General features: G+C 35.2%; 1 protein-coding gene across 2 annotated transcripts in view; it reads left to right on the forward strand.

Annotated features, from left to right (window-relative positions):
• The window catches only part of LOC134648318 (zinc finger protein ush), a 269240-nt gene that overhangs the window by 126744 nt on the left and 126386 nt on the right, over positions 1-16110 (forward strand). Inside the window, exon 1 of one of the 2 annotated variants that reach the window (XM_063502815.1) lies at positions 219-786. The exons of the other annotated variant lie outside the window; for it this stretch is intronic. Within the exon in view, the coding sequence (XP_063358885.1) occupies positions 699-786 (88 nt within the window). The 5' untranslated portion in view covers positions 219-698. Of the gene's footprint in view, positions 1-218; positions 787-16110 lie in introns of those variants that run through there. 2 annotated transcript variants of the gene reach the window in all.

Here is a 16110-nt window from a genome sequence, read left to right on the forward strand (position 1 = left end):
ATTATGTATAATGTATGTAGGAACAGAGTCAATTTGTTTATGAAGTCATGTTCTATAATAAGTCTCTTTGACATATTCTTCTTTTTGTGGTTTTGAGGCTGGGTCAGGACTCGGATATAAATGTAACCTAACTGGTGACTAATTTTTTTGTGGTACGTTTTATACCCAATTATGATCTCAATGAGTTCATATTGTCCCCCAAAAATGATTATCGAAAGAGGGCGAAATATAGTCATTACAAAGCTCAAGTATGATACTTAACCAACATTTCCTGATAGAGTTAGCATAACAATGTTCGACCCACTCCATAAAACCCCCATTGTCTCTGCCCTATCTTTCAAAAATCACCCATAGAGACGACATTTATGGCGCGCAGCTTTTTTATTTGACATTTTATACAAGTTTATTCAAACATAATGATAGCATCACAGACGTTATCTTTCTATGCAGCGTTACCGCGAGCTCGGGTCTGATAGCATCTCGGGCCAGCCAATGCTAGTTAAACCAACCTGATAAGGAATCGGGCGCGCTAGTGTGGGTCGCCGTGCACACACGCCAGCGCGGCGCTGTGTGCGTGGAGGGGAGTCCGCGCGGCAGCCAGTCACTCAGTTTACGCGGGAAAAGCATGACGGTGCGAACGAATATTCGGTCTGTTGAAGACAATTGTAGTGTTTAAAAGTGTTTCTGTAGCTTCTGTGATGTTATTGTGGCTGAGGTACCTGAAACAGCTGGAGCTGGCGTGCGCCGGTGCACCGCCAGGCGGCGCTGTCGACGTCAAAACAATGTGTACGTGAACAAACCTTGTTTACATTTTTATTTAATCTGTATTTTTATTGTCTTGTGTTGTCTATGGTCAACATTTTGAATTTCGAACCCATAAAGAAGCGCTACGATCGTTAAAACATGTATTTGATTTAGTTTTAAATAAAAGTCGGTTCGAAAATCAAACTTTGTTACCAAATGCCAAGTCGATCATATTTTTGTTTTAAAAATGCGTTCCGATACAAAAACAACATTTATTTTGATTGCATATTCCAAGTTATATTTTGAAGTTGGCCCTTAAAGAGATTTCTCCGGAATCGCGATAAAGAATGTCGTTAAGAATGTTTGTTTTTTATCTTGTTTGGATGTCTGATAGCCGTAACAGTGGTACTGTAAATACTGGGATTTTTATTACGAGCCAAATTATCTTTGAGATGGCAATAAATAAATGTTATCTGTTTTTAAAAGTAACTTGATGAAAACAAAAGTTGTAACTGCACAGGGGTTTTTCTGTTACTAGTAAACATGTACTTGTTAATTTTTTTAAGAAATACTTGAATACAGGCTGATTCATAAAATACATAAGTTTTGGTATGTAATAATAATCTTTATTTTTTTCAATAATAATCTTTATTTATTTACTTGAAACCTAATACAGTAAGTATTACAGCCTTATACAATTACAAAAAAAAGGAAACAAAACAAAAAAAAAAAACTTATAAGTATTAGGTTTGTATCAGTTTCATTTTGGATTGAGCCTCTGTTTCCTGAACTAGGACAAAGCCTGTGACTCAGGATTCAGCGATTCCTCCGAGGAAAGTGGTACAAGTTATTTTATAAACTTAAGTACTAAAGGAACATACTACTAAGATAGAAAGGGGAAATGTAAAGAGTCTAGATGAATATATGTTCTAAACAAAAACAAAAACGGCTGACGTGTGTGTGTGTGTGTGTGTGTGTGTGTGTGTGTGTGTGTGTTATAAGGTGAGTCAGTAGCCAGTATAAATGATGGGATGGTGATTTCCGTGTGTATGGGTGTGATTATATAAGACTTGCGCATTAACACTAGTTTTCCGGGAGAATAGTTATTAAGGTGACTATTTGATAGTGTTCAAAAGTGATTCGGTTTCTTGATAGTTCTGTGATTTTAGCCATGTAAATAAAACTGTTAACCCGTGGAGCGCCCCAGAATTACCGTAATATGGAACTCCTATTATACTTACTAGTTACCGGCACACGTGTCTTGGTAGGGCGCTCCACGGGTTAAATAAACAGGGCTTAAAAAAAATTTAGCTGTCAAACTTTTTTAGGTTTCCTACGTACCCACCTACTTTTTTTTAGGTACTGGTTTATGTATTTAATTTTTACAGATATTCTTTACAGTGCATAGGTACATAATTGTTGATTGTTAAATCTTTTAGTAAATCTTCGAAAGGCAACGTCCAAAAACTGTAAGTTACAATCTCAGATACAAACTTTTAAAATGCGCCACTGAATTCGTGAAATCGTGACCGTACTTGTCAGTGACATATCTCGTCAAACATCTAAATAAATCATATCTCCATACTCTTAAGGATGGTTATCGCATGTCACATATGATACGGATATGTTCATGTCCTGCGTGCCGTGTCTAATATTTTGACATTTCTGACAGGCGTCTTAACTCTCAACGTCAAACTTGTCAAACATATGAAGAGCTTGATTACAAGCTTTTATTACAAACTTTTATTTAACTTGCAATGTACCTGTATGTATGTAACTATGTTTGGGGTTTTTAGAATTGCCTCGATGAGTAGTAGTTGGCTGTGGAAAGAAAAATACAGTCAGCGATAAAAGCTTGTACTTACCAAAAATTAATATTTTGCCAAAAACTTATTTTTGTTTACATTGCTTGGTAATTGTTTCGTTCGCCTTGATTACTTTTGATAGCAGATAAATCTTGGTTGAGAGTAAATATTTTGTAATTAATATTGATACTCGAGAGAGATAGGCCGGTCCATTGTTCATAGCAGCTCTAATCTATTTTGTTATTAAGTAGAATACGGAAGAAAACTTAGATATGATATGATTATCAATATAATAGGTAAGTAGTGCGACATGAAAGAGTAGAAATTAAATAAAATGGAACTAAACAATTTCCATACATATTTGTTGCCATTTTAGGCAATAACGTCAAAAATGTGACAGTCACAAGAAAGTAGCCTCATTTATTTTAACAAAAACATGAATTTCGCACTCTAATTATTACGTCCCATAAAGTAATAAGTAATAAGAGTCAATTTTGATTCTAATTAGAACACAATAATTTGAAAATACACAGTATGTTATGTCATTTTTCTTTGTAATTTTTATACAACTTCTCAATTTATAAACTTTTTACACTTTGAATATAACTAGTTACCTATGTGTTAGTGTAAACTTCTTCAAAAACTTCGACTTTCTCCGAGTATGACAATTGACATTACAATGCACGATGACAACATGGTCAAAAGGTTATCACGGTATTTTTACTCAGAAACAAAATAAACAAGCGCGGTAGCAAATTTCCATATAAAATTGATAACCCCGCATCCTACCCGATTCTTATCAAGTCCAGATGGAATACGATCATCGTATTTAAAAAAAGTTATTAAAAAAAAATAACAGACCACCTGCTTCTCTTAACGCGCAGGCGCGATAAAATCTCACGCGGCCATCTTAAGTGCGAAAGGGACGGAGGATAGCCATGTGGTTATCGAGAAGGGATATTAAGAAGTTTTGTCTATGGTGTAGTATATAAATATGTTTTCAGTTTTGAACTTGATATTTTTGACATACCTAAAATCTATTTTTTTATTCGGTAGACTAAAATGACATTTCATAGTATGAAATGACACATGATCTTCATACTATGAAATGTCATTTTAGTCTACCGAATAAAAAAATAGACTATACGTTTTTCTACTGACGGAAATGGATTGACAGACTACAAATAAAATAAAACGAAACAGTAATTATCAATGGTGACACATAGGTATAGTTTGTCAAAGGACTGTCTCATTTCAAACATAGACAGAGATAATCATACTATCTTTGTCTTACACTAGTATACTAGCACCCAAAAGAAAAGGATGAGTTTAATCGAATTTCGTATGTCGCGCGAGTGACTTAAAACAAGTGGGTCTAAACCGTAAAATTATTCAAGGATGAGTATAGTTTTTTTGGTTCTCATTTACTGACAAATTGGTTTGACCAACTATAGTTTTTTTTAAATGAGGTTCAGGTTTCTAAAAAAAGTTTTTTTATGAAGTGAAGGTAGGTACTTTTGAAAATGATTATTATAATTTTCACTAAAAGAGCACAGATAACGCAACACACCAAAAAACTGCACACGGCACATTTCCAAAAACAGTTGCCAACCTAACCGTTTCAACTGTCAAAATAGTTTTAAAACAAATGAGTACAGCCGTGATAAAAGAGTGAATGGGACCGGCGGAGCGCGGCGATCTGATAAGAGGGGGGGGCTGTTATCTCCTCCGAGATTTCACGTTCATTATCAACCGGTGCTTGGATTCGGGGGCGTGTGGCACAATGTTGGCTGTTTTAGTGAGTGTTGAGGATTTTGAGGTTATGCGAGCGTTTTAAGAGACATCGAGTTTGTAAAATGTGATATATACTTGGTCAAGCAAATCTTGTCAGTAGAAAAAGGCGGCATGAAAAATTGCGGGTTAGCAACACTACGTTTGAATTGTTCGAAAAGCGCGTGTCATTTATACCTTATCTGTGGAACTGTTTTGTTTACATTTAATTGCTGCTTTTTGTTCGTTTCCTAGCGATACCATACTTTAGTTTGCTTTACATTGCTACTGACATATCCCGCTTGACAGACTATAGGTATCGGCATAAGAGTTGAATGATCATTCATAATTCTTAATTCATAATTCTTTATTGCAACCATGGTACAGTATAGATGTCAGAATAAATGTACAATGTCTCACATGGACCCTGTAAGGGCACAGCATCATAGCTTACTTCTAACTAATGACATATTATTATAGTATTTTTATTTATTGTATGTAGCAAAATTATTACATTGTATCTAAAAAACAAGTTATGAAACAGTTCTTGTAATTATACACGAGATCACTAATAAATATACATATTAACATAAATTAATTAATGTACAATATTAATTATAATAAAATTCAATCTTTATTTATAATTTAGGTAAGTATTTATAACTAAGCATAGAAGGTGTCTGTAACATCGTCATCGAAAAAGTCCTTTAAGTCGTAGTAACATTTATTTATTAGAAAGTCTTTCAACATTTTATTAAATTTTTTGTCATATGTTTGAGCTTTGATGTCATCTTTAAGGTGATTATATATTTTATAACACACGGCTACGTCGGCTACACAGAATAATAATCGCAAAAGCAGTATTGAATGAATGAGTGAATGTGACTTAAGCGCACGAAAAAAACTTAAAGAAACTTTTTGGTCCATCTTGCCTTGCAGTTGGCGGTTCAACTTTATATTGGTATCGCCCACACTGTTCTGTTAACTGTACATCGGTGGACCTTATGCCTTTTGTAATAAGGTCGTCCGATGTAGAGTGAAGAAGTGTTGCTGATGCTGTTTGTACTTACGAAAAAAAATACTATAGTGGTATTATTCGTATTTGCATTATTTGACACATTATGACTGACGTATATAGAGATGTAACTAACCCAAATCGATTGTCACAGCAAGCGATTACGATTGGATGGCACCTAGACTGAGGTATCGAATTGTGACGTTTAATGAATTTTTATTTGAGATTTAAATAAAGGTAGAGTTATATGGTTAATAAATAATAATAAGATATAATAAATTTAATAATGCTTTGATATCTAATAACTATTGTAATATGAATGATTTATAACAAAATTTACCTAGATTTAATAATGTTTAAAAATTTTACGTGTAAAATGTATATTTTATGAATAAAACATTGAATTTAATTGTTGCGACCTAAAATGAAAAATTTATATCGATTTACTTAGACGACTACCGATTCATAACGGTGGTGTCCGGCCAACCCTAAATAAATAAAAAAGACGTAGAACGTAAACGTTCGCAGTGCAATTGTCTTCATTTGTGATTTCGATGTGCAAGACATTTTACGTTGTATTGCTGTTGAGTGACATGTGTCAAATAATGCAAATACCAATGCACAAAGTATAATTTCAAAGTATAGTTTCAAAGATTTTGTTGTTATGTTTTGTTTTGTTTGTGACTGACTTTTGTAGTAAACTGTGACAAGTGACTTATACTTAACATTTAAAGTTCCTTTTGTTCCTTATAAAACTCTCAATCAATACTTGTTATCCGACCTGATAAAATAACGTATATATGCCTTTTAAAGGCTAATTAGCAAGCTGGTTGGTTATCAGGCGTTATCTTCAGGAAACTAACACCCACAGGACTGATAACAACATGCCTACTGCGAATCGATAAGTTGTTACAAGTTTAGGTAGATCGAAGGTTGGTTGGAGCTTCTGCGATAAGGCCGCTTTGAGATGTACTTATTATCACTCATAAATTGCTAGAGTCCCATACAAAGATGCCACATTTTTCTTTTGATTGACTGAACAAGATACGATTTTTTTTAAAGTGTTGTCTTCGAGTACCTAGAAACGGGGTCCCTTTGTTTCCCATAAAGTTTTAAGTCATAAATGTCATAATGTATTGTTTGTCATATTATCATTTGTCATAAAACTGAAACCGTTAACTTTTCAGGTTTTTCGTAAGGTTATCGATAGGTTAGGTTTGTTTTATGGCAACCCTGAAAAGTGACGTGTTTCTGAACCAAATGAATTACGAGTATGACTAACCAAAATGCGGGCAAACAATACATTATGACATAAAACTTTTTGGGAAACAATACAGACCCCTAGAAACACAGGCCTCATCATGGTCTTCCCAACAATGTGCCTAAGAATTAAGAAGTGACGACATGTAGTTAGTTATTATTTTACAGACACAGTGATGACATGTAGTTATCATTTTATTGAAGCATTATTTGATGCGATGACGGTTTATTTATTTATACACACTGATGATTTAATTCCCCTGTGATAACGACCAAAAGTTATCCTGAACCGCAGTGGGACTTACCGAATGAATTGTTATTGTATAAATATCAGAAAGGTAAAATCCTAAGTAAGGACCTACTAGTCATATTTGTGACATATGTGGGAAGCCGGAATGGAAATATGTAATAACCTTGTAACTACATAGAATCCGCTTAAAATAATGACATCGAAGCGAAGTGACAAACACGTCATACTAAGCGGATGTCATATTAAAGCATAGTGGATTAACTTCTTATTTTTGGTAATTTTTCCGAATTAATCTCGAATTCCTTTGTAAGAAATTAGTTTTAATAACCTGACCAATTATCAACTTGTTGCTGAGAATCAAATCTAAAATAACTTACATGCCACGCACGCATTATACGTCCTCGCAGGGAAAGACGTGGGGACGACCACGAAAACCAGCAAACGGTCAGTATAACCGGACATAATTTCATGAAAATAGGATTTATAGTAAGCGGTTTGTCACTATAAGCGAAGTCATCTTATCCGACTTTGTCACTAAGAATTGTATATGAAAACCAAAATTCGCACAGTAATTACGTCATAGTAAGCGGGGTTGGTCAGTATAGGCGGAGTCATAATAAACGTCTTAAAAAGTTAAAATAAGTTTTTATTATAAACTCAAATGATCATATAAGTGGTTGAAATTACCTACTTTAAAACCAAATTAAAAAAAATATACACTTCCTCCTTGTTTCGTATGGTAGGTATGGTACTTTCCGTTGTTATTTTAAAATTAAGTGACAATACTTTTTCCTACCCGACCTAGGGCACATTTTTGTCTTTCATAGACATGTATGTATGTCTAGCATACAACTTTAGAATTACAAGTTACAAGACAAACTTTCTTTTAAGGAAATTTTATTAAGGCACCCTCTTTACAATGACTAGATTGGCGCCTATAGCCACAAAACACATTTAGTTTTTTCCCAAACTATCCATACCTTTTTAAACACATTAACATCTTATCAATCCACGCTGCTATCTTTTAATGTAACACCTAATCAATACGTCCATCGCCGGCACCGAACCTGCGACCTTTCGGCGCCCCGCCCTGATGGGGATCAACTGCGCGTGAGTGGACCGGCCCACTGCGTATCTACCTTTGTGTAACAAACGATGTATACGCCATACTTTTCTATACACCTTACGCCCTTTTATACACATCAGTATCGCTTTAAAAAGACGTAAACGCCGCACCCGTTCTCAGTGTTAAGCTCTTTTAAAGGGGAAAGTATTAGAATTGGGGTCTCGTTAGTGATAAGGTATCTTTAATAATATCTTGGTAGCTTTATGCCAAATCGCTTTTGCAAACGGATGGATCTACGAATGGAGTATCAATTTTTCTGTGATGCAACAAATAGTTGAACTGATTTTTATGTTTAGGGTTCCTTACCTCAAAAGGAAACAACGGAACCCTTATATATAGGATCACTCGTGCGTCTGTCTGTCGGACCATTCCCCCCCTTATCAACTCCTGGCTCAAAAAATTTGAAAAAAATACACAAATTAGTTCTTTACCTATAGGTGAAGGAAAACCTATTAGAAATGTGCAGTCAAGCGTGAGTCGGACTTAAATGTACGGAACCCTTGGAACCCGAGTCCGACTCGCTCTTGATCGGTTTTTTTGTCGAGTTATCTATTCTGTACATACAATATATGCGCAATTTCATCGTGAAATGTGTTTTCGTAACTCAGCGGAAAATAGATACATTTTTCGGGGCAGGTTTTGACTTCTTAATTATTCTTTTTTATGGCAAATTATCTATGTACGAAACTACAAAGAAAAGCACATTCTACTATAGCAACAGTATATAAGAAGCAAGCAATGCCTTGGTAAGCGATGCAGTAGCCTAATTAAGTGTTGCTAAAGTATAATCCTTCTGGTTTTATAGATATTTACCATTTTCTAAATCATCCCGCTTTCGAAATTACCCCAATACACCAAAAAATAATCAAAATATTCCAAGTGAACATCAACATTTCAATCTCATACAGCAATATAAAATCTTGACATGATTTAAGTCTTCTTATTATAGCCTCGGATATCAAACAATCTTCAAAAACCTTATAAATCACTAACATTTAAACAAAAATAAAGTAAATATAAGGCAATATACAATTTCGAGCATCCTTTATTGGAACAAAAAACTTGGAAGATCCCACGATAAGCGATGCGAACTAGAGATAGCTGGTTCGATTCCCCGCCGATGGATGAAAGATAAATTTTGTATTTTGTGAAAAAATGCCTTAGAAACAATAGACTCGTAATTGGAGGGGTCACAATGGCTGTGAACAGCACTTAACGTTGTACAAACGTTTTATGAGGTTGTGTTGAAAACTTGATTATTTTTTGAAATAGGTAAGGATATTGAAAAAAAATACTATTTAATGTTGTTCTTGGTGCCGTAGCCAAGCTGACAATTGTTTATCGGGAAATGCCAAAATGTATCGGGATAATAGATGCAAGGAAACTAACGAAAGAGGTAGGTATTTATAATTTCCATACATTAAGTTTCATTTGAGGCTTTCTATAAAGAATAATCACTTTTTTAGGTCCTTTGATGTGCGAAAGGCAGCCAGGACATAAGAGAAATACGATGTATCATAAGGAAAATTTTAGTGCAATGATTGTAAATACAAGGGTCTTGTTAAGCTATTTTCAAGCATGTGTCAGCTTTAGGTACCATCCCTGTTAATCTCAAAAACGATAACCCCCATAGCCGGGCGTTTATCACGCGATAGCGACGCGAAGATTCGCGATCTGCGCGATAAAGCGGCGAGATTTACGCGCGCGATACGTTGGACCCCCGACGGATCCGCGTCATAACCTAAGTTAGAGAACTTTGGCAGATAATATTGACAAAATAGAGGATTAACTGTGCTGTAATGTAATCATTTTAAGGTTGTTCTTTCTTTCATTTATTTTACAAAGGCATACATGACCAACTTTAAAGTTATTCGCCAAACTTCTTAATGCAGTTTGTTGGCGAAACAGCGCTCATTGTTCACAATTTATACTACCTATGCACCAATATTATATGCAATTTTATACAAATCGGTCTTTATACGGGCTAGGGCTAGAACTGGTGGTTTTTTTTAGAAACATTCAGGAATATCTTGACACATGATTGGCGCGACAGTATCTCGCGGCGAGATAGACTACCCGTCTTTTTCTAACTATATTAATAAAAGTGGGACGGGTAGTCTATCTCGCCGCGACATACTGTCGCGCCAATCATGTGCTAGCCCGGCTGGTCAGGCTTTTATATAGGTAGGTGATAGTAGTATTAGTAGTAAATGAAGCTGCAATAATAAGGACATTTACCAAGCACATTTTTACGTAGTTTTACGTTATAAAGCCAACGTTTAACGTCCGACATCTCAGCACACTCGTATCAGAGCGTCACGGCGCGGCCATTTATTCGGCCTATCAGATCGCCCTGATAACGCCATCGCGATAGGAGGGTAGGGGGCTCTACAAAGGTTGTTTTACTTTTTTTGTTGTATGTCCATAGAGCTTGGTAGAGTAGATTTTACATTTATTTATTTCATAATATGTAGGCAATAAATGACAATATAAATTATTCTGGAATAATCTATATAATACGAATTTATATTATAATATTTGAATATACGTGAGAATTCTATAAAGGTTATTTTACTTTTTTGTTGTATGTCCATCCATAGAGCTTGGTCGAGGAGATTTTACATTTATTTATTTCAGTAGGTAAATAAAAATAAAAATTATTCTAGACTACGAATTTATATTATGAGTTATGAATATACGCGAGAAATTGCAGATATCTTAATTCCTTGTATGAATTGAAAAAAGAAAGAAATATCTTTATGTCTCTGTCTAAATTGTATCTAACTAAAAAAGATTCTGACGTAAAACCGTTTTCAGTATTTTCTCACGATTTGTGGTTCGTACATTAAAGCAAATTAATTTGAATTTGGTTACAACGATAACAGGATCTGACCGATATTCAAAAAAATTAAGGTCGCAACGGATTTTTATCGTAATAAACACAATCAGTTTTTTTAATGTGTCTATGTGATAATTCTATACGATATATTTTCGTGACTTTTATAATTATTCGAGCAATTCTCAAAAACTTTGTACATTTCGATCACATCTTAGATTTCTATAAAAAGACCAGATTTCCTTACACATTTGGTAACAAAAAAGAAATGTTTCTTAGAAACTTTCTGGGACATTTTGAGAAATATGGTGGAAGTTGTTCAGCTTCATGTAGGTACTTTACCAGCATACCAATTTTTATAGAAATATAAGATGTGATCTAAATGTACAATTTTTTTGAGAATTGCTCATTCAATGCGAATTCCCGTCAAGTGTGTGCCTTACGTTCTATTTAGATCCCATAGTCTATACCAAGAAAACAGATACAGTTAAGGATTTTTTTCTCAATAATAAGTATCCGTTTCCATTGTTTTTTGCACAGCAGCCGTTCACAAAAATTCACTCGCATCCGCTATAAAAATTCAGTCGCACCGGAGTCGCAACTAAAACACACTGCTTATCTAAACAGCGCATGGGGGCACTATCTGATGCGATAGCGGCAATGAGGGGTGATACAATTACAAGTGAACAGTCTTCTCACAATACTCTGTTGCATTCATATTGTAATAGACACAATATTTTAGGTTAGGAATGTTCAGACATCATATTTTAGAAGGCAACATTTAGGGACAGATAGTTTCCGTTTCCATATTGATATTTTGTTTTAAACGACGATATTAAGTTTTATTTGTTAAAATTTAATTCATTGAAAGTACAACAATGTAACATAATACTTAATACATAGCACAATTCACATTTTATTTTATTTTAAAATAATATTTGAAACTTAGTAGTTAGGTATTTACTCACAATCTAGCAGTCATTTTAAATATGCTTTGTTTATCACAAACTCTTACTTTATCATAAATATGTACTTACAGAAATATATGCACTTGCAAACATAACTTGAAGCGACCCCTAGTATATAGGATAAGTAGCAGAAACTCCTTCCGTGTAATATTATCTGTTCTGTGGTTATGGATAAGAAAATTACATAAAATAGGCTAATAATTTAGTCAGGGGTCCATTTCTCAAACGGTATTAGACATTGAGTAACATACACCTAGCCACAAACATATACTCACAGACAAGGCATCCTCCAGACTGAGCATAGTAGCGCTACCCCCTCTGCCACAAATATACGGTAGTTTTACTCCATTTTCGAGTCAAAGTGTCTTTGTGTGACGTCCGTGTCTTTGAACGGACCAATCACGGTACGGGACTCGCTCACCTCGTCCCCCGCACCCCAGTATTTTTGGCAGCATCGGTTTCAAGAAATAATTACTCTAAACTCCGTCTAGAGGATCCTAGTCTATGCATATACTAGACAGCAAAAACAATTGAAAACAAAACACTCCACTTAAAACAAACGAAATCCCTGCACATTTCACACCCACTCGCGCATCGCTCACAGCTAACAACCCGGGCGCACACGATCGGATCGCGCGCCAATTTGTACGCGCGCCTGCGCGGGATTTATGGCCGGCGGATAGGCGCATAGGTCTAGCGACAACGCGCAGATAATGTTAGAGAGAGATTGTCGTATGGGTGTTGTGTTGTTTGTTGTTCTGACAGTAAAGTTGACATATTGCTAATATTATATTCTTGATCAGCCAGACTGCCATACTCAACTTGCGGCCCGCTTGGCAAAGTAAAAAAAAAACATAATGTCATTCGTAGCGGAGAAAGATTGCATATTTTGGACATCTACATAGAAATTAAAAGTATAATCTGCTGAAAGTTATAATAGAAGGAAAAATAGATGAAAAACGGGGTAGGGGAAGAAGGAGGATGAACTGGCTCGACAACATCAAAAAAGCGGCCAAGTGCGAGTCGGACTCGCCCATGAAGGGTTCCGTATTTAGGCGATTTATGACGTATTAAAAAAAACTACTTACTAGATCTCGTTCAAACCAATTTTCGGTGGAAGTTTACACGGTAATGTACATCATATATTTTTTTTAGTTTTATCATTCTGTTATTTTAGAAGTTACAGGGGGGTTACACATTTTACCACTTTGGAAGTGTCTCTCGCGCAAACTATTCAGTTTAGAAAAAAATGATATTAGAAACCTCAATATCATTTTTGAAGACCTATCCATAAATACCCCACACGTATAGGTTTGATGAAAAAAAAAATTTTGAGTTTCAGTTCCAAGTTTAGGGAACCCCAAAAATTTATTGTTTTTTTTCTATTTTTGTGTGAAAATCTTAATACGGTTCACAGAATACATCTACTTACCAAGTTTCAACAGTATAGTTCTTATAGTTTCGGAGAAAAGCGACTGTGACATACACGGACAGACGGACAGACAGACAGACAGACAGACATGACGAATCTATAAGGGTTCCGTTTTTTGCCATTTGGCTACGGAACCCTAAAAATGGACAAACATCAAAGACGCGGCCACGCTAACAAGACTGGCTAAGAATAGAAACGACTTTGCAAAGGTGGCCACCGACGCCCTCTAGGGCATGGCAGCAGAAGAAGAAGAAGAATGTCATTCAGTTTCCTTAAAAGTACTTAGCCATACCCCGAAGTTAACGGAGTTTAAAAAGCGGCCAAGTGCGAGTCGGACTCGCCCATGAAGGGTTCCGTATTTAGGCGATTTATGACGTATAAAAAAAACTACTTACTAGATCTCGTTCAAACCAATTTTCGGTGGAAGTTTACATGGTAATGTACATCATATATTTTTTTAGTATTATCATTCTCTTATTTTAGAAGTTACAGGGGGGGGGGGACACACATTTTACCACTTTGGAAGTGTCTCTCGCGCAAACTATTCAGTTTAGAAAAAAATTATATTAGAAACCTCAATATCATTTTTGAAGACCTATCCATAGATACCCCACACGTATAGGTTTGATGAAAAAAAAAAATTTTTGAGTTTCAGTTCTAAGTATAGGGAACCCCAAACATTTATTGTTTTTTTTCTATTTTTGTGTGAAAATCTTAATGCGGTTCACAGAATACATCTACATACCAAGTTTCAACAGTATAGTTCTTATAGTTTCGGAGAAAAGTGGCTGTGACATACGGACGGACAGACAGACGGACAGACGGACAGACAGACAGACATGACGAATCTATAAGGGTTCCGTTTTTTGCCATTGGCTACGGAACCCTAATAAAAACACCGTGTATATTAACAGGAACACAATCATAATATGAGTAGGTATACAACTATTATCAAATATCATTAGTAAGTATGATCATTAATGTCCTTATACAGTGCGTCATTAAAAGTCATTAAATGGAGGTGTTATCTATTAGCCGAATCGATTTCGTCTATACTGAGTTTAGTTTCCTCTCCTAACAAATTAACACACTTTTATCTATGTACTTTATAAAAACTATGACATCATCATCAAAACAGGAAGTCTGGGGGCCTATTTGACTCGTAAAAGTATGAATAGTGTGATGTACCATAACCACGACGTTAATTTTGTTACATTAGCGTAATGTATCAAAATTAACGTTTATAAGGGAACTAGCGACCCGCCTCGGCTTCGCACGGGTTAACAAATTATACATAAACCTACCTCTTGAATCACTCTATCTATTAAAAAAACCGCATAAAAATCCGTTGCGTAGTTTTAAAGATCTAAGCATACATATGGACAGACAGCGGTTTATTTTATACTATGTAGTGATGTTGATATGATTTAGCCACGTCACAACAATCACTTTGATAAGTCGAATAAATCCCTGTTTACTAAAAACATTCTGGATGGATTTTAACTTATAAATATTTAACTTCTAACTATTCAAAACAGTTAGCAGTTACTTTTATATAAAACACTTTGGCATTCTCCAGAAATACAAAACACATAAATATATTAGTTAAGTCAATACAATACAACCGAACCCTATAAAGTAAAAAAAAAGTCTAGTGAACTTAGAAACATTTCACAAACCCAATGAAAATGAATACAAAGTAAACTACTCATAGCGTGCTATCCGTAATAGAATCCCTCACACTACAAGCAAAAGCAAGCCATATTTCACTCCAAAACAAAAGACAACCCCATCGAAATATCTCACCTTTTCTAAAGGCCCAATTAAAGTCGCAGAGAAATATAAACGTTAACTCTATCGGAATATCATCGTCGATAAAGGTTTTAAATGTAAATGAGACGTGCGAAAAAGTACTGATTATCTTGCTATTAGGTATAAATTAAGGCACAGGCAATGAGGTATGCGACGCCATTTTGTAATTCTAAAAAGACTTTAGTCCCTAAGAACTTTAATATAGTTACAGCGTTTTAGCAGTTGGTTAGAGAAAAGCTTATGGAATGTGCAATTTAAAGGCGCTTACGTCGTTTTGTGTTAGGAAAGTGCAATTATATTGTCACGAAGCTCCGATCGGTCCTTGCGCAATCACCCGTGCGATCGGGGTGCGCGCACGCCATTTTCAGTACGTATTTTTTGCGATTTTTTGTTTAATTGAAGTGATTTTGAGGTTCTCATGATTGCTTTAGGTTTGCGTGCAAGTGTTACATGGTCGACCTTTTAGCTTGGACGCATTTTCAATTAGGTTTTTAATCATTTATGTGTTTTTACCATAAAAATAATCTTTACTTTTCTTAAAAAGATTACAATAGGGGTTTATAATGGCGGTTTTTATTTTATTGCATAATGTACATGCTTACAAATATTATATACTTACTAAGTTAACTTGCCAGCTACGAAACAAAACCTAACGTAACTCGAGGCATAATACGTTAGCCGTATTGCCCTGTCGTATGTAGACCCGCCAAATTCTGCATTTATGCAAATTCAAAACCTAAAAGATTTCTACAGCATTCAATAAATAGAAAATATTTACAAAACTTACAAAAATCAAGTCTAAAAATCGTTCATGACACAAAAAATATCGACAGCATCCCGTCTCTAATTAAATAAAATCGTGACAGTGTATCGATACGGATCACCTCATATTTTATTGGCACTCGTTAACTTTTCCGGAAACTATATATATCTTCATCTCGCCTTTTGAAGCGAACTCGTTATAATACATCAACCTTCCTTAGGCATTAATCAAAACCTACTAAATTCTGGGAATAGTCACGGAAAAATGACTATCGTTCCCATTTCTCACGCAAAACGTCGTGGAATTCGTGATTCTGACTTGCCCAAGCA

The sequence above is a fragment of the Cydia amplana genome, chromosome 5, assembly GCF_948474715.1.
Source record: "Cydia amplana chromosome 5, ilCydAmpl1.1, whole genome shotgun sequence".
NCBI lineage: Eukaryota > Metazoa > Arthropoda > Insecta > Lepidoptera > Tortricidae > Cydia > Cydia amplana.